At 41.0% G+C, this 18,660-nt stretch overlaps 1 protein-coding gene across 8 annotated transcripts in view; it reads left to right on the top strand.

The window, feature by feature from the left end:
* GBF1 (golgi brefeldin A resistant guanine nucleotide exchange factor 1) overlaps positions 1-18,660 on the top strand; it is a 273,421-nt gene that overhangs the window by 228,432 nt on the left and 26,329 nt on the right. For 3 of the 8 annotated variants that reach the window (XM_040362371.1, XM_040362366.1, XM_040362372.1), the window contains 5 exons: positions 3,733-3,886; positions 5,290-5,512; positions 9,310-9,470; positions 11,682-11,934; positions 17,599-17,804. In XM_040362371.1, the coding sequence (XP_040218305.1) occupies positions 3,733-3,886; positions 5,290-5,512; positions 9,310-9,470; positions 11,682-11,934; positions 17,599-17,804 (997 nt within the window). The remainder of the gene's footprint in view (positions 1-3,732; positions 3,887-5,289; positions 5,513-9,309; positions 9,471-11,681; positions 11,935-17,598; positions 17,805-18,660) is intronic. The other 5 variants (XM_040362370.1, XM_040362373.1, XM_040362374.1 and 2 more) reach the window with 3 other exon arrangements.

The raw sequence follows: 18,660 nt of genomic DNA, 5'->3' as shown, positions 1-18,660 counted from the left end.
TTGAAAAAAGGCATCTCCAGATACTTGGAATATTTTGATATTGTGTAATGTAGAGGATGATATATTTAAAGTCTTTGCAATTTTATTTTGCAGAACTTTATCCTGAAATTGTTCCACAGTCTTTTGATGCAGGTTTTTAGATTTTTGAAACTTTGCCCAATTTGTTGTTAATCTTTATTGAAAATAACGTTGGATTACAATGCACACAATGTCATACAGTAAATAAGGAGACCTAAAGATTGGCTTACAACCTAAGTTGAGCATAATTCACAAAACGTAGGATTTCAAGTGTTGGTTACACATGGTATAAAATAGTGCAGTGCAACTGTTAAACATCAACATATAAAACAAAGTGTTCATCAAGTTCGTTGATAACAGGAAAAAAAAAACTCAGGAGATTTTTCTTTTCTTCCCCAATCAAGTGTCAAATAGTCACACGTCACAACACAGTAGTGTAGTGGTTAGCACTTTCACCTAGCAGCAAAAGGGTCGCTGGTTCAAATCCTGACCATGACACCATCTCCCTGGAGTTTGCATGTTCTCCCTGTGTCTGCGTGGGTTTCCTCTGGGTACTCCGGTTTCCTCCCACACTCCAAAGACATGCTGGTAGGTTAATTGGATCCTGTCCAAATTGACCCAGTATATATGTGTGTCCCAAGCGTGTCGAGATCCTACTGGGTAAATGACCGCACCAGCCAGGAAGACACTTGTTGCAAAAAGCGCCTAGAGGCGATTCAGTTTGCATGTTTAGCGCTCTACAAGTCACTCATTCATTCATTTATAAATGTGATGCGTACAAACTTCCACTTCAGCCCTGGACCATTTGGCTGGCCAAAGACCAGAGCACTTTTTGCGATTCGGCACTGCGTAGCTTTAACTGACAATTGCGCGGTCATGTGACAAGGCTCCGAAACAAAAGTGACGTCCCTTTTTCCCCTGCTAGGGGGCAGGTTTAAAGCAACGTAGCTATACGTTGCTTTGCCTGCCCATGCCATTCTGCTGACGTATATTTACTCGAGGCAGTCGGTAAGCGGTTAACCAGATAAGATGGGTTATGACTGCTCCTGCAGAATATCACATGAATTCAGAGCTGGACCAAAGGATAAATCGAGGTTTACCCTAATAAGCAACCCTCAGGAGTGTATACACTTAAAGGGGGAATTTTAAGAACAATATTGATACCCCAAACCTCTGGCCATCTTTACTCTGAAACGCTGACAATCTAAGATGCTCTTTTGCAAAAGGTCAGGTTACTGACCTTTTGCAAAAATGTTCTTCCAGCTCTTCCTTGTTAATACCACTTACTTTGCCAGCTTTTTGTTGCCCTGTCCCAACTTTTTTGAAATGTGTTTTCAACAATCCCCATTCCTCTTCTTTTTTTTCTTTTTTTTTTTTTTTGCTTAAACACTTGATATATTGTCTATTGTGACTAAAATATGGGTTAATAAGATTTGCAGATCATTTTATTCTGTTTTTTTTGTAAATTTTACGCAACGTTCCAACTTTTTTGGAATGAGGGTTGTATGTGGTGTTCTTTTTTGTGAAGTCTATTGTAGTTTTCTACATTTAAATAGCTCTTATGCCTCTGGTGTCGGCCTTGGCACTAAAACCCCTGGCATTGCTCCTCAATCTCCAAACAGCTTTACTGCTAAGAAATGTATACAGAAACACAAATATAGCTCTTTAACAATTTCAAAATGGACATTGTTGATGGTCACCAGAATAAGTATAGCAGCCTGCTAGTACAGTGTGCTGTTGCTACCGGTAGTACAGCTTACAAAATGAACAGTGGCTTTGCACACCAGCCTTTTCCATATTTTATCTTTATGTATTAAGGCCAAGAATATTAATGGTTGGTTAATGAGTTCATTACTCTTGAACATTCTGATGGCATGGCTTCATAGGGAGGCTCTGATGGTATTCACATACCTGGTTCATATAATTTTTACCAGTAATAGGCTTTCCTTGGTGTAGTCTGTCAGAAGACTAGTAGACTGTTGAGCAGACAAAATGTATGTGCATATTCAACAAAATAATAAACTCAATAAAAACAAGTGTGTCCTTCCAATTTATTCCCACAGTCTACCTTATCTTTCCTCCACTGGCAGGGATATCCATAAATATTGGCCCACATTGGGTCCACAGAAAATGAGTGGCCAGTTTCTTAACCTATTTTCAGTAGTAACATGTAACAAAAAAATTGCAAGGCATCATGGGATTTGCAGTCATTTCTAGATGTGTCTTCATTGTTATTTCCAGAGAGATTGGAAGTCTTGGTCAAGAATGCTAGCCAATTGATTCATGAAGATTAAGCATTCTGTAGGGTCAAGTAGACAAACTGGAGGAAGATTCATTGCTTTATATATCAGTGGGGTGTACTCTATAGAACATGCTAAAATAAAAAATTAGGGTTTAGCTTGGAATTCTGTGAACTTTATATGATCGGGGAACTTTTCAGTGAGTCTTATTTTTAGAGGAAGCTCACTCTTTGGGGGGGGGGGGGGGGGGTTAGCAGCTACAAATTATGTAGCTGCTGACTTTTTAATGAAAACACTCATCTGTCCAGGGATCCAGCACTGTCCTCACCTGGGCTAGTTCATCACTAGCCTTCAGGTTCCTGGCGATGGCATCATAACTGTGGGCAGCTGGCTGTGCTGCTTGCGGCTTCAGACGGCTGCACATGCGTGAGCTGCGCTTTGTGATTGACCCCTCAGTCTTCTTAGACATGTTCTAGATGACTGCGATGATGGGGGGGGGGGGGGGGCTAAGAGAACCCCCGCTCAAATCGCCTAGGTGATCTGAGCAGGAGTGGGTACCTTTCAAAACTAGATTAAATGTGCAATGTATGTTCCGCAGTTGTATGTTCCGCAGTACTGGAGAAACATTCGCCAACACTTTCACTGTCCCAGAATAACCTGCTTCAATTTTAGTTGTCCTTTTCCTGGTCACTCATTTTGCCCTGTGTTCACACTGTGTAAAACCTGCTGTGTGAAAGCTTGGCTCTTATGCTGCTACTTTTATTAGTAAATATTTTTTTAATGGCTACCTAAATGCATTATGCATTTAGAGCACTTCCCCAGCCCTGTTGTGTGTTTTTTTTTTTTTTTTTTTTTTTAACCTGTATGGCTTTGATCAATAGTGGAAAGATCAATAACCAAAATTTGAGTCAAAGATAAACTGTTCTATTAATGCCCTCCTGCTCCACCACTCTTGCACATACCTCCTCCTGTCATACTTTTCACACACTCCTCCTGCTCAAACTTCCTCCTATCGTATCTCTTCTGCATATATTGCCCCCATCATACCCTCCGCACTTCCCTCCTCCACATAACTCACCATGTTATACCCTCCGTGCTCACATACTGCATTGTGGTATACCTTTCTCCTGCTACACACACACTGTCTGCTATCAAACTGCATCATTATTCTTTTCCTGCACATGGTGCTCACTTTCCATCTTCTACACTTCTCTATGCTGTTTGCTGTCATACCCTGCAGCACTCCTCTCCTGCACATACTGCCCTTGCACATACTCTCCAAACTCCTTTCCTCCAAATACTGCCCACTGTCTCTCTTTTTTTTATTTTTATTTTGTAAATCAAGCAGGCAAGTTCTAGATTGAGAATGTTAAACACAGCTGACCTTCACTTGCAATACTTGTGCCTTAACAGACATGCTGTTTTATTCTACATGTTTACTGACATGCTTCCTATGTTTTTTTCTGCTATAAAGAGACCGTGTGGGCTGTGTGTGGCAAGTTGTGCGCGATCACTTTTACCATCTTTGTGCTCATGCAGTGGAGTTCTGCTTCCTTGTTGAACGTTCTGTGGTTGGACTGCTACGACTTGCTATTCGACTTTTACGGCGTGACGACATCAGTGCACAGGTATCTTTTTACGCTGCCAATTTTATCATTTGTCTTTACAGACATAAAATGCCATATTCTAAAAATGTTGCGTAATTCATGCAGTGTACAAAATCAGCATAATGATAGCATAAGGAGCCGGGATTCTTTTCAGCCATAGCAGAATGGAATAGCATGTATGAAATATGTAAATTAGTATTTGTTTGTATACAAGTATGTTGTGAAAGAGCTTTTGGCCCCCCCCCCCCCCCCCATAACAGCACTGTATAGTTTAATGCCATAATGCCTAATGTAGGAGAAATGTCTGAAGTGATCATAAAGTAGTAATTTTCCTGTAGCAGCTCGCTGAGATTCACTATTTAAAGCGGAACTAAACTCTCTCAGTGAATCAACATTAACTATTTTTAATTCTTCTGTTGCTAGCATTAATACATAGGTGTATTTTCTTCAGTTGGTTTCTGGTCTAGACCAAAATTGTCATAAATGCCAACAGTCTTCATGGGCATTTTTTTTTCTTTCATCTGGAGGAAGTTTTTTTTCAGCTAAGCACGCCCTCCTGCATGTGTGCCTGGGTTAAGGGCAGATAGATTCCAGGAAGTAAATGATACATGACTCTGCTCATACTCAAGATGCCCGCTGCTAGAAATACTAGGAGGGTGATTTTCAAGGTGATTTCGAAACAAAATAAAGCATAGAGAAATGGATGTAAAGGCAAGTTTGCTCAAAATATTTGGGGTTTTCAGTTTTTGATGCTCAGATACAGTTAAGTTCTGATTGCTCATATGCACGAAACAAGTTGCTCAAGTTGGCATACATGCTTTATACACAAGTCAAAACTGCGACCAGATGAAATGTTTTCAGCAGACCTGCTTGGTATGCACACGTCCTGTGAAATAGTATTTTACTCTGTATTTAAAGCGGAGTTCCACTCATTTTAAAAGTCAGCAGCTACAAAAAGTATAGCTGCTGACTTTTAATAATCAGGCTCTCACCTGTCCCACGGTCCAGCAGGGCGGGTGCAGGAAGCCTCGCTCCTCTCCGCGGTGCCGACAGTCTAACTGTGGGCGCCCGGCTTTTGCTTCACAGCTGTGTATGCACGAGCTGTGAATTGCCCGGCAATCTTCTGGGACCTGTGATGTGTTATGTGCAGGGGGCTCACCAGTTCTTAAAGCATATTTTTAAAAAATGTTGGTGGAACTCTGCTTTAAATTCATTTTGCATGTCTGGTTGTTGAATTCACTTTGTTCATCCTGAACGGTGGTATGCCATGTTTATGCAGGCCTGATTGTACACGTTGTGTATGAGATTCTGCATCTAGCTTGTCTTTGTATATTTTGTAAAGGTGACATTTACTCAAATGTTATAAAAAAAAAAAAAGTTCCGAATGTCTCTACAAATTATGCACACACTGCTTTTTTCCACAGGTTCTTCTTTCCCTCCGCATTTTGCTAATGATGAAGCCAAGTGTCCTTACCCGAGTAAGCCGCCAAGTTGCTTTCGGCCTTCATGAACTGTTAAAGACCAATGCTGCCAACATCCATTCTAGCAATGATTGGTACACACTGTTTTGCCTGCTGGAGTGCATTGGTGCAGGGGTGAAGCCTCCACCTGCCCTGCAGGTGACAACCAGGAGCGATAATGACACAGGTACATGGAGAATGTGCACCAATGAAATCCTATGCCTTTCAGAGATAAGCAGCTGTTTTATGCTGTGCCAGATTACAACGAAGGACAGATGAGGAAAACAAATATCTTGTTTAAGTACATTAGTGAAATTAAACAGGATCATCTGCTCTGCATATTAACCACCTGAAATGTGCCCACTGGATGTTTTATATCTTTGATAGTTATATGGCTAAGAGTTTATAGGAATAAATATAGTGTATGTATGTGTGCGTGTATGTATACACACACGCGCGGTATATGTGTGTAAATGTACTATGCACTATGTAAGTTTTTTTTTTTTTTTTTGTTTTGTTTTTTTGTTTTGTGCTTTAGGAGAGTACAGTAAGCTCTGAGATGTAATCTCAAAAGGCAACTGTGTCATCAAATCACTTAGGTACCACTACTAAATGCATATATACCAGCTTATTTAACGTGATCGTAAAAGCTTTTTATACTTGCCAGCTCTTTGCAATGGTTTTGCACAGAGCGGTCCCGAGCCTTATCTTCTGGAATCCTCCGCCAGCACTCTTGGCTGCTCCTCTTCTCTGAGTGCCCCCATAGCAGACCGCTTGCTATGGGGGCACTTGTGCAGGCTTGAGCTGGGCTGTGTGCGTATATAGATGCACACAGTGCTGCTGGGGCCCGCTCCCTCTGGTTTCAGTTAACCTTGTGAGAGAGGGGAGAGCTTCTGCAGATGGGACTGCACTGGATAGAGTAAGGACTTGGGTAAGTGTTGTGGGAGACCAGGGGGGAGGTACTATTGAAATGTTTTTTACCTTAATGCAGAGAATGCATAAAGGTTAAAAAAACACTATTACCCTAACAACCACTTTGTGTCAAGCTGAGAAAAAAATACTATCTGACATCTGTGAAAAACTACTTAAGGGAGAAGTGTGGGCTAAAGCCCGCTGTCGACTGACTTTAATTGGCCTGTCTAGGCTGGGGAAAGATCCCAACTTTACAGTCAGGATCCACCCAGATGCCTGGAACAGTAGCTGGCTCGGCCTCTCGGCTGTGCCGCTGGGAGACTTGGCCAGCTGCTCCCTCTCCTCCCCGGCGCTTCAGTGAGTACTGGAAGGGTAGACAGTCACCAGCTCTCTGCTCAGAGCGGAGGGAAGAGCTGAGCAATTAGTGCTGTTTGATTGCTCAGTGCAGAGGAAGCAGGGGAGTGAAGCTGCATCCACCTAGGTGAGTATACTCTTCTTTATTCTTTCTTTTCTTCTTCTTTCTTTCTTCTTTCTTCCTTCTTTCTTTTTTTTCCCCCTGAACTTTCATTTTAAAGTGTTACTAAACCCAGGACCATGCATGCGATCTGGTGTCCCATAGTACACAGAACATGGAAATTTTCGAAAAACGTGTACTGCTAAATACCTTTTCTCATCAGCAGTATATACGGTAGCAGTCTTGTGATCTGTCAGTGCCCTGGTTAAAGCTTGTAGGAGGAGTTTTCCTTCTCTGACTGTCCTATGAGGCTGCATTACCCCTGAATTCCTGTCTGGACAGTGCTGATTGGCCCTGTGCTGATCGCATGCACCCTCCTCCCCCCCAAAAAAAAATACTAGCAATATACACCAAACTGAGCATGTGCAGAGTGCCTCCAAGGCACTGTTCTTTTAGACCCCTTTCACGCTTTGCAGGCGATATAATGCGAAAAATAGCGCCTGCAAAGCACCCTGAAAGAGCCGCTACTGTTTCTCCAGTGTGAAAGCCCCGCAGGCTTTCACACTGAAGCGGTGCGCTAGCAGGACAGTGAAAAAAAGTTTTGATAGCAAAATCTTTGGAGCGGCGTGTATACTGCTCCTGCCCATTGAAATGTAGCAGTGGTTTGCGGTGGTTTTAACCCTTGGCTGCTAGCGGGGGTTAAAAGTGCCCAGCTAGTGGCCGAATACGACAGTAAAGCACCACTAAAAATATTATTTATTGCCGACGCCACGGATGCCCCAGTGTGAAAGGGACCTTACTGTCCCCAATCCATCTCCAGTTTAGAAGACCGGATCAAACAGCCCTTTTTACACAATGCACAGGATTAACCTCTTGGGTTCCACAGTGAGCATAACGAGCTTGCTTTACTGCAGATACGGACTGATTTTACTGTTATGGGTTTAGTAACACTTTAAAATATTTTTTGGGGGGTTTATATTTTTATTTTAGAACAAATAGTCATCTTTGTGCCAATCACACATGAGGTTAAATTGTGTCACTAAATATGTTAAATTCATACAGCCCTATGTTGAAGACTACATGGATAGAAATATAAGCACTGTAGCTGGCAACATTTTGTTTGTAAAGATGCAGGCCTTGAAGCTGTCATGCTTATCCTCGCTTTACTACTTAGTAAATCACTGACTCGGAAGAATACTGCAGGTCTGGATTTAATTTCACCAGTTGCATTATTTTAGCTTTTGTAAATTTTGGAGCATGGCTGAGGATGACTCGGCCTTACATTTTTGTAAATCTCATTCATTGACTCTTTTTGTAGGTTCATCTAATAATATGGGTAGTTGGTGCCATCTGTTGGTGATGGTGTGCACTTCACGTATCCGCATAAAAGTAGCTGATTATGAGTTGCGTGTAGATTTATTATAAAAACCCTGTTGTTGGATTTTAGGGTTGCAATTAAATATGATATGGATTGCAATTTAAAACACTCTCGTGATACCTCTGTGTATGGCTTGTAAATTATTGTATTAGGGCACCATTACCAAGTTCCTTTTTTTTTTGTATGTTTTTTTTTTTTTTAAACCCCAACCATGTTTATTTCCACTTTCTAAAAGGGGTAAATTTAGTGGTGGCATTTTTATTTTAACAGAAAGTAAGGGTGATAGTTTTTCCCAAACTATCCTGCCTTTTTTTTCTTTTTATAGGAAATAGAAAAACCGCACTTATTAAATAACGCTGTAAAAAAAAAGCTATAAAATGTATTTGGGTATTTAGTGTTGCATGGCCATATAACTGTCAGTCCAACAAGCACAGCACAGAAAACGGAAAAATGGCTGCTTTGTATTACAGGCTAGTACACACGTGGTTATCATTCTATGTATTCTGTGACTTCTGGAATCTACAAACAGAATTATTTTATTATTTTTGATGATTTTTTTAAAAACTTTAAATTAAAAATGTTAACTATGTTGTCCAATAAAATCTTTGGTTCTTAGTCACCTGTACCAGTAGGATTATATTTAGGTGTATTTAGCTGTAGGCCTCTTGGTAGCCTCTCTGACCAGTTTCCTCCTGGGTCTTTGCTTCAGTTTGGAGTGATGTCCTGATCCAGGGAGGGTCTATGTTGTACCAAATGCTTTCCATTTTTTAATCCTAGACTTCACTGTGCTTCTGGGCATTGATAAAGCCTTTGACATTTTTTGGATCCATCTCCTGACTTGTGCCTGTCCACAACTTTATTCCCAGAGATCATTTGACAGTGCCTTGCCACCCATAGATGGTTTGCTTCAATTGCACTACAAAGGACTGAAATGCTCCATGAAAGCTCAATTTTATTTCTGTAATAAAAATTGTACAACCAAGTCTTGAATAAAAGGCAGAGAAAATAAAAACAAGCTAAGTGCTGAGCTAATCAAAATTGGCACATTTTGAAAGTCAAATGGCTTTGTGTGCCATTGAGAAGGTGATTAGCTACACCTGATTGAGTTAACGAGTCATTTTTAGAAGGGGGTGATCCTTTTTCCAACTCGGTGACTTTTTATTTTATTATTTTCTGACATGTTGGTGTTATACCTCCCACTTGGATGGTATAAGTGAAATACTTTGATCTCTGTTGTCAGGTGCACTGTCAGACAGTGAAGTGTCTTCATACCATTCAACTGATGTGAGCCTGGATCGTGGGTACACCTCAGACTCTGAGGTATACACAGAACATAGCAAGCAATCAAAGATGCACCGATCTGTCACTGATGTGGATATGGTGAATAGCGGTTGGCTGGTGGTAAGGGACCTCTATCTTTATCTTTTTTTTTTTTTTTTTTCTGTTTATAATTTTTCAAGAAAAATACATGTACAGTGGGTTACAGCAGATCTCAGTAAGAGTATCAGACATACCAACAATAAGCAGCATGTAGTAGAAAGCAAGAAGTCCTCATATTAGCATTAATACCATCCTTGTTGGCAAACTGAGTAGCATAAATCTCGCAGAATTAATGATCTCACTTTAAAACTGTACAGATAAGATTATGAAGATGTGACTTCCATTGTTAGATCGTATGTAGAGTCAAAAAGAGGTGTCTTCTGTAATAAAAATTGTACAACAAGTCTTGAATAAAAAGAATATCGGAGTGAAAAAAACAAGCCAAGTAATTAAAAAAAAAAAAAAAAAGTAGGAGAAAGGAGGATGGATGTGCCATCTTTATCTCCTAAAACCATCAACAAACAAGTATATTGTTGCTTTTGCGACTGTGTTTTACTGGATTTTCGCTGCTTGAAGTGCTCAGATACAACAGGAAGTGAGTTTAAATCTCCTCCTAGACCTATGTGACTATGATAGAAATTCTCTAAACTCCTGTTTCAGTGATAACCATAGCATTTTGGAATTTCCATCATTCTCTGCCCGGTGACAACCATACAATTTTGGAACTTCAATCATTCTCGGTAATAAAGACCACAATCTCCTCAAGTACTACATAGACACCAATAAACCACATCCACATGGAAATTATTAATGGTCCCCTATGAATTTCTTAAGAGACAAGTTTTCTTCACAAAAATTTATCACAACACACTTAATTTCTATGTCGCCTGCTATATAGTGAATTGTCTGCTGTAGACGTATTTAGAAAATGCACACCATCTGTTAAACAAAGAAGCTTGGCTATCATATGCACTGAAATCATTGAATGGCCCCTGTCGCAACAATTTTAAAAAAATTACAAGTTTTTGGGTGAAGCAGCTTTGTGTCTTGATTTTTTTTTTTTTTTTTTTTTTTTTTTTTTTTTTTTATATGTAATCTTATGTTATGAGCAACTCTCGGGAGAGACCCAGAGAATATACATAAGAATCCATATATACATTTCATTATAAATTACATCTACAACAAATAAACACTTCGATAATCACATCGTAAAATAAAAAGATCTGTAGATCAGCAACCATTCATAGAAAGAAAATCTGTTAGGGAATATGGAATTTACTAGGGAGGTACAGTAAGGGCTGCTGTTAGAAATCACAGGGTCCCCCCTTCCCAAAAATATCAATCATATTTTCACCAAAAATACACTAAAATCGTTATTGGCTAACACAAACGTAACGTACAAAATTTCTGCTAAATCTGAAAGATAAAACTGTATTGAGTTAATAAAGATTTGTGTGCAAATGAGGTCTTGGGGCTCATTCACATGGGCAGTGCGAGTCGGTTCCCCACCCCCCACCATTTAACTTTTCGGGGGGAGGGGGGGTTTGATGAGATATCAAAGGGGTTTAAACGGAGCTCTGGGGAGGGGGGGGGGGAGAGATGTAGCAGAACAGAGGGGGTGCAGTTACAGAATGATGCCCTGTCTGTCTCTCCCTGCAGCAGCTAAAAAGGGCTGCTGCAGAATGCTGCACAGGGCATCGTTTTGTATTTGTCCCGCTGCCATATTGCACAGATTCGCCCTTCTGTCCATGCCCTACTGTGTGCCTGGGCCTCCTACAGAAAGACCAGGGATGTCCCCCATCAGTAGCCCTGGGTACAGTAGTAACCCCTGAAACCTAAATTTAGGACTCTCCCTTGGCTGAGTCATCTTCCAGCACTCCACCACGAGAGACTCCATTGTAGTTTTTATGGGGAAAGGGGTAAGAATCAAGGATCTTCCTTAGAAGGGAAGAAAAGGTGTGTGTGTGTGTGTGTGTGTGTGTGTGTGTGTGTGTTAGCAGGGATAAACTAAACAATTTAACTATACCCTGCAGCTGTTAGGAGATGGCTGAATGGAGGGCTGGAAATGAATCCATATAATCCATATAAGCTGATAGATGAAGATTTTCTGTGATGCAACTCAATTCTATCTGGATACATTGATAAAGTTCAAGATATTTTCATTAGAACTAGCTACTTTCAACTACCTGTGATGTAAAAGTGTAAAGCAAGTCAGGGTGCAATTTACAACACAGCAATGAAGCTTCATTTTGCCCTTTTTTAATATATAGATGTTTTTTCTTTTTCACACAGGTTGGAAAGGAGGATGTGGACTCTTCTAAAGTGTCTGCAGCAGTGACCAAGCCTGGTGCCAGCACTCCAGTAAACCAATACAGTTTAGTAATTGGTTTGGACTTTGGTCCACATGATACAAAATCTCTCATGAAGAGCGTGGAGTCTCTTTCTTTCATTGTCCGAGATGCTGCACACGTTACACCAGAAAACTTTGAGCTGTGTGTGAAGACTATTCGTGTCTTCGTAGAGGCGAGTCTAAACGGAGGTGTGTGTAAGTGTTGCTAGGATTTTTTTTAACTAACAAAATGTTACATTGTTTACTTTGTTTTTGCAACATAGGAAGCATTGTTAAACACCTTTTGTAATGCAGAACTATTGTAACAAATTGTTGAACGTATACATGTCAAGAGCATTTTATAGCAAGAACAGCCTATACTAAAAATATTTTATAGTGATGGCGATTTCATTTTGTATAAAAATACAAAGTGTGATTATGACCTGAGACAAAAAAGTTAAAGCCCCTATCCAAAACTGATATTTAAAGAGGTTGTAACCCTAAAAAAAGAGATCCTGTTCCCTTATAGGAGGTTGCATAGTGCTTGTACTGTCCAATCTGTCCCTCTCTATGCTGTAAAAAAAACAAAAACCTGGTTGATTCTGCCTGTTCCCATGTCCCCCTTAGTGTGCTGACCACGGTAATCATGGCTGCTCAATCATGATTACTGTGGTCAGGTGACATGCTTCCATCATTCCACTGCTCTGCTCTCTCCCCCTCCCTGCCTTTCATCTGCTATGTGTGTGAGCCATCCCCTCCGCCCCCTCCCACCCCTTTGCTGCTATTAGGAGCTGGCAGTAAATTTAAAGATCCACTTACGCTATCCTACACTTTGTAAATGTTTGTATAACATTTTGCCTGTGAATACTTTTTTTCAGATAGTTTCTGGCTGATCATGTGACCTCCTGATGCTCTTCTTCCCCGATCTAAGGGATACAGCGGGAGGACTGAGCAAAAAGCACAGCAGTCACGTGACTTCCCGGATGACGTCAGAGAGGGATCGCAGCCCCTCCCGCTGTTCTCTTTACATCAGGGGGAGGAAAGTGGCCGGAGTTCACGCGACTGGTCAAACGATCTGAAAAAAGGTGTTTACAGGCAAAATTTTATACCAACATTTACACCGTGTAGGATGGCTTAGTAGAACAGAGTCAAACACAATCTTGATTTGACTTTACAACCACTTTAAGTTCTTGTAGCTCTTGTGTTTTTTTTTTTTTTCTTTGTTATTTAATAGTTTCAAGATCCATGGCGAATTTTCTTTTTTAATTGTTATTTACATTGTGAAATTTTAACTGGGTGCTGGAAAACTAACATTGGCAGCTACGTCCTAAACTAGGTAGACAGAAACCAAGTTGGGAATTTTGGCAGGGATGTCTTGCTGTTGGGGTATCCAAGACTAGCGTTAGAAGCCAGGTTGCCAACTTGGCATACCAGGTTCCAGCTATACTTAAATATAGATACTGGGTAGATCAGCCCTTTTTAATGTTAAAGTGCACATTGCACTCCTCATAAATATACTTATTGATGGCAGCATGTGAAATTCACCTTAAGTATTTAATCTGCTTGCAATCCGTCCCGCAATGTTTGATTACGTCACTGACGCATGCACTTCTCATCCTGTGATTAACAGCATGCTCTGTGTGCTGTTTCTCCATCCACAACATACTGTGTACAAGAGCTCTGCTGTCTGCGGCACAGCTAGAGACTAGGCAATCATTTGCAGCTTTCTGGTTCTCCCCTAATGACTGTGACATCACACGGGGAGTAAACCAGGGCATACTACAGACTCCTGTAATGAATAAAGTGTCTCGAGAAAGAGGCTTGGTTAAACGATTGAGCATGTGTGAGATTTTTGTAAGGGAAACAAGGAAGGGCGGAAGGTGAGTTGGAAAACGGTATTTAAGATGGCGCCGCTGAATCCAGAAAGACCATTTTTTTTTTTTTTTTTTTTTTTTTTTTTTTTTTTTACAAACTTCTAAAAGACAGTAAGTAAGTGGGGATGATGCATACATTATACTGTACAAGGATTGGAAATACGTTTTCATATCACATGAGATGAAAATCGTGATAAGGAATGCAGAGTTTACTTCCTCTTTAAGGATTGATAAGTGTATAATATCTTTAAAGTGGAGGTCCACCCTAAAAAAAAAAAAAAAATAGCCAAAAAGGCTAAAAAAAATATATAATAAATTATACTTGCCAGAAAAGGCTGTTACTAGGCAGATCGTCCTAATATGCCTCTTCCTTGTCCGCGGTGAGGTTCTGTGTTTTCCTCCTCGCGTTGCCTCCTGGGAAATGGAGGCATGCTGCCTTCTGGGACACACAGAACGGCGTGCCTATTCACAAAAATCTGCGCAACTCGCGCATGCGCAGTAGGAAACGGGTTAGTGAGGATGGCAGTGCCGGGACCCGGTCCGAGGGACGGATCACCTCGGGCGGCTGTCATCGTGAGCCACCTGGACAGGTAAGTGTGCTTATTAAAAGTCAGCAGCTACAGTGTTTGTAGCTGCTGACTTTAAATTTTTTTTTATTTTTACCGCCAGACCTCCGCTTTAAGAACCTAAACTGTGTTTAATACTTTCGGAAAATAAACATTTGATGAAAGTTAATTTTTTTTTTAAATACATTTATCGTTCTGATTAAATAAAGGGGATAATTGTTTGTCTTTGTTACCCTTACAGCTAGAAAATATGCATTCAGTGTTGCTTGCCCTGAGTGGTCGTGCAGTTAATGTGTTTAGAGACCTCCTCTATACTGTCACTGTTGTTAATTCAAGCTCTGGTTTAGGAGATTTACATAGAAATGCCTATTTTAAAGCGATGCCTGGAATTCAGCGGGCGCTGCCATTGCCTGTAAGAGAAACCATCACAGTTTGTTGACTACTTTCTGAATGGCCTGGCAGTGGGGGAAGAAGGGGGGGGAGCCGAGCTTGTCAAAAACAGGTACCTGCTTCACCCTGAAAGGTGCCAAGTGTGGCACCGGGTGGGGGAGGCAGATAAACTGAGCTTTCCACTGCCTGTTCTCTTACTTCCTATTGTCTTGGCACTCAGACTTGACTGTTGTAATCGAAAGGTTGACCAGGAGTTAGAATAACAGACATAAATGAATTTCCTATGAGCTAAAAAAAAAATTCATGTGCATAAATAAGGGATCACTATGCACTGCAGAGCTAATTTTTATCTAAGGTGCCTGGTACATAATACAGTAAAGTTAGACCAGTGTCTGGGGCCATCAGCTTATAAGATAAAGCAGAAACATCCCTAATATTTATCTCAACACTATCTCGCTCACAAAGAAAATTTCACTGTGCTCCAGTCCCAGCATCCCCCCGATTCTCTGCTGTGACAGTGACCATTATAAAAACAGTGTGGCTGTGTGGGGCTCTGCCCACACAGGTGTATCATTCATTCACAAAGTTCTGTGCATGAATGAACTGAAAGTCCAATCTGCCACCACGGCAGGCAATTTTGCAGTTTTTAGTGAACTGCGAGGGTGCTGATGCGCTCGCTCGTACATTTATTATTTTTGCAATTCAGTAATTGCCCATACGGGTTGCATCGATATTGAGTCTCTGCAGAAAATTGGCATTTCATTGATCGTGGGTGCGATGTATTACCAGCTGCAGTGTAAAGTAATAAATGCACTTTTGTATTAAAAATAAAAAAAGTGAAATTTATCTTTTTAATTGGTGCAATCTTTGACTGTAGATAGACTCGCTTTGACACAAACTGTTGCTAGAGTTACCTGCAGATCCCGCAGCAAATTGGAGACGACTTTTAGCATCAAATTGTCAGGTCTTGGGCTGAATTTGCTGCACTTGTCAGGTTATTTTCCTTACAGTGTTATGATTGATTTTTATATCAATTTAAACCCCTTGGAAGCTTCATAAATGCACTGCTTTAGAGAGTGCTTTTGATTTTGACATGACACAACAGACATCGATACAAAAGAGCATACCAGAACTTGGATATTGGAGGTTTAAATAAGACTGGTTCCACCTACTATTGCCAAGGAAGTTCTAATCATTGGCACCTTATCTGGAACACAGAGTTCTAACTTCATGTATTTGAAGGAGTATAACGTACTTACTTTTTCCATGTGAATCTGCATTTCATCCTGGTCAATTGAGGGACCGAGAGGAACCCTTTAATTTTTTAGTTCTACTACCACCTGGAGTAGATTGAGACACTGGCAAAAAACTGTAGGTTGGTCACGGATAATCTATCCCACTACCAGCATGTTTTTTTCAAAGTGGATATCTGTTGTACAGCTCTGCTGTGTTTAGACTAACTTTTTTATTTTTTCTAGCACATTTTTTTTCCCTCTAATCAACTCTTCTCTTCATCGCTGCTGGAGCACGGTCCTCCCCCACCGCAGCTTTCTGACAGTCATCCTCAATCTCAGGCTAACCCTTTTGAGCACCGCGTCTGTACCTTGATGGATATTGCAGGGAGATCTTGAAAGTGATTTTTGGCCACCAGTCTCTCCATAGGGTGTTTTCCAGACTCTGTTCTGGTAAGGATTGGCTATGGATTGCTTTCCAGGTCCAGATCCATTGACATTGCCTTAGCGCTTGCCTGATCTCTGAAGGCTTGCTAAGATCTCATTTAAACTTGCTTCTGTCATTGCTGCACCTCTGAAAAGCGATTCATGGTTGCCTCCTGGATGCCCATTTATTGTTTTGGGAGGGTGCATGTGAACAACACATGGCCAATCGGCAGTGTCCAGACAAAGTCGTGGGTCATGCAGCCTCATAGGACAGTCAGTAGAAGGAAAACTCCTCCTACAAACTTTAACCAGTGCTTGGCTGAACACTGATAAGTCACACAACTGTTATATACTGCTGATGAGAAAGGGTGTTTAGCAGTTTATATTTACTAAAATAATTGCAATTTCATGTTCCGTTTACTGTGGGAGACCAGATAGAGTGAATGTAGGGTCCTGGGTTTAGTAACACTTTAATAAAATATTTTTTGGTCAGTACAAAAATCCTTTGTTTAATTTTGTTTGAGAATGAATATACCATGTCTATTTAAGTGCCATTTGTTCAGGTGTAATATCTTTATAGGCATTAAAGGAACACTAAAGGTACAATTTTTTTATTTTTTTTAAATAACATACATGTTCTACTTACCTCCACTGTGCAGATCGTTTTGCACAGAGTGACCCGGATCCGTGTCTTCTGGGGTCCCTCGGCGGCTGTCTCGGCTCCTCCTCGCAAAAGCTTTCCACGTTCATGCGAGCTCCCTCGCATGGTGGAAAGCTTTTGCGAGCGCGCTCCCGTGATACAGCAGCGGCCATAGCCGCCGACTGTATCACTCGGCCCCGCCCCCCGGCGCGCCGCGTCATCCGCTGTGATTGACAGCAGCGCCAGCCAATGGCTGCGCTGCTATCAATCCGCCCAGCCTAGCCAATCAACGGCCAGGCTGGGAACCGAGCAGGACGACAAGCACGCGCCCGGGACTTTCGAACGGTGAGGTAAGTAAAACGGGGGCTCGGGGGGGGGGCGGTGCTGTCAGATGTTTTTTTACCTTAATGCATAGGATGCATTAAGGTAAAAAAACTTTTACCATTACAACTCCTTTAAGTCAAGATATTGGGCTTGCCTGTTCAAATACATTGAAAAAGTCAACAAAGTGTACCTAATTTTCACATTTAAAGAATGAACAGTGTTCGTTAGACTTCAGAGTGTTTTCATTGTTACCATTTGGCTTTAAAAAAATTGGTGTTCTCACAAAAACCCGATTTGGTTTGTGGGTTGTTAATGTATAAAAAATGAGCCATAGACTCGCACACTTGTTCGGACCATATTTTGATCAGCATTCAGATACCTCGAATCCCTTAATGCCAAATGTATCTCCAAATTGTGTGTGTTTAAAGGGTACAAATCACAGGATAAGAGAGCGAAGAGCCATAAGTATGACAATAAAGCTAGCCGTTTCAAGAAGAAAAGTAAAGAGAAAGAGAATACGTTGCGCCGCTCAAGAGTCTCCAACCAGCGCCAGTATCGTTCTCACAGCGATGATGAGGAAGACGAGACTGTGCCAGCTAGTTACCACACTGTGTCATTACAGGTTAGTCACGACGTAAGTATGGCAGGCCTTTCCTCCTCCTTCATATTTTCCCTTGTGTACTGAATTGGACAAGACAATGGGGACTACTTGATTTCTTCAGCAAATTGTTACCTGTTTCCTCTTTGCTGAGACATGACTTTTCTGCTGATTAACAGATCTGTTGTCTTCAAAGCATTTGTTCTACTTTTCTGAATGGGTCTGCCTCTACAACTACCAAATTAGCCTTTTTATAATGTAGCTGATGACATTGAAATACCTTCTGTTCTTAGAAGGCAATTTTGTATTCAACAGTCTTTTAATTCTGTTTTTTTGGCTCCTTTACCACAACCTAACGCGTTAAAGTTGTATGCATATCATAGGTGGCTTACTACAATGCCCTGTTGAGGATCAGTTTTTTTAGGGTCACCCAGGGGTTTTTTATTTGTCAAAAATGGACAATCCCTCCCTGTTTTGGTGTTAACCAAACATTTATCACTATAGTTGGTTGGACAAGATGTTCCTAAAACCATGACGGCTCCAAAAGTGGACAAGACAGCAAATTACTGGATTTTAAATGTTATAGGCTTAATTGCCTACCGATTGCTCTCAGGAAGGCTCCGGCTTCATTGTTGAGCACTTTAATAGAAAACTGCACGTAAAAGTAGAACTATACCCATAACAGGTTGACAAGTTTGTTCTTCATCAAAGAAAAACCTGCATTCCACAATATTTAAGCTACCAAAATTAGTGTGTGCTATAAATTGCCTCCAGCATTGCTCCTTTTTCTGCTTTCTGAAAGTTGCTATTTTGTTGTAGCCTAGCGCAGTCATTTCCTTATTGAAAACTCTGCCCCTCTCTTAAAGCCAGCCATAGACCGCTGGAATCTCAA

Source organism: Rana temporaria, chromosome 8 (assembly GCF_905171775.1).
Source record: "Rana temporaria chromosome 8, aRanTem1.1, whole genome shotgun sequence".
NCBI lineage: Eukaryota > Metazoa > Chordata > Amphibia > Anura > Ranidae > Rana > Rana temporaria.
The sequence above is the reverse complement of the archived record's forward strand: the minus strand, read 5'-3'. Positions and strand labels throughout refer to the sequence as shown.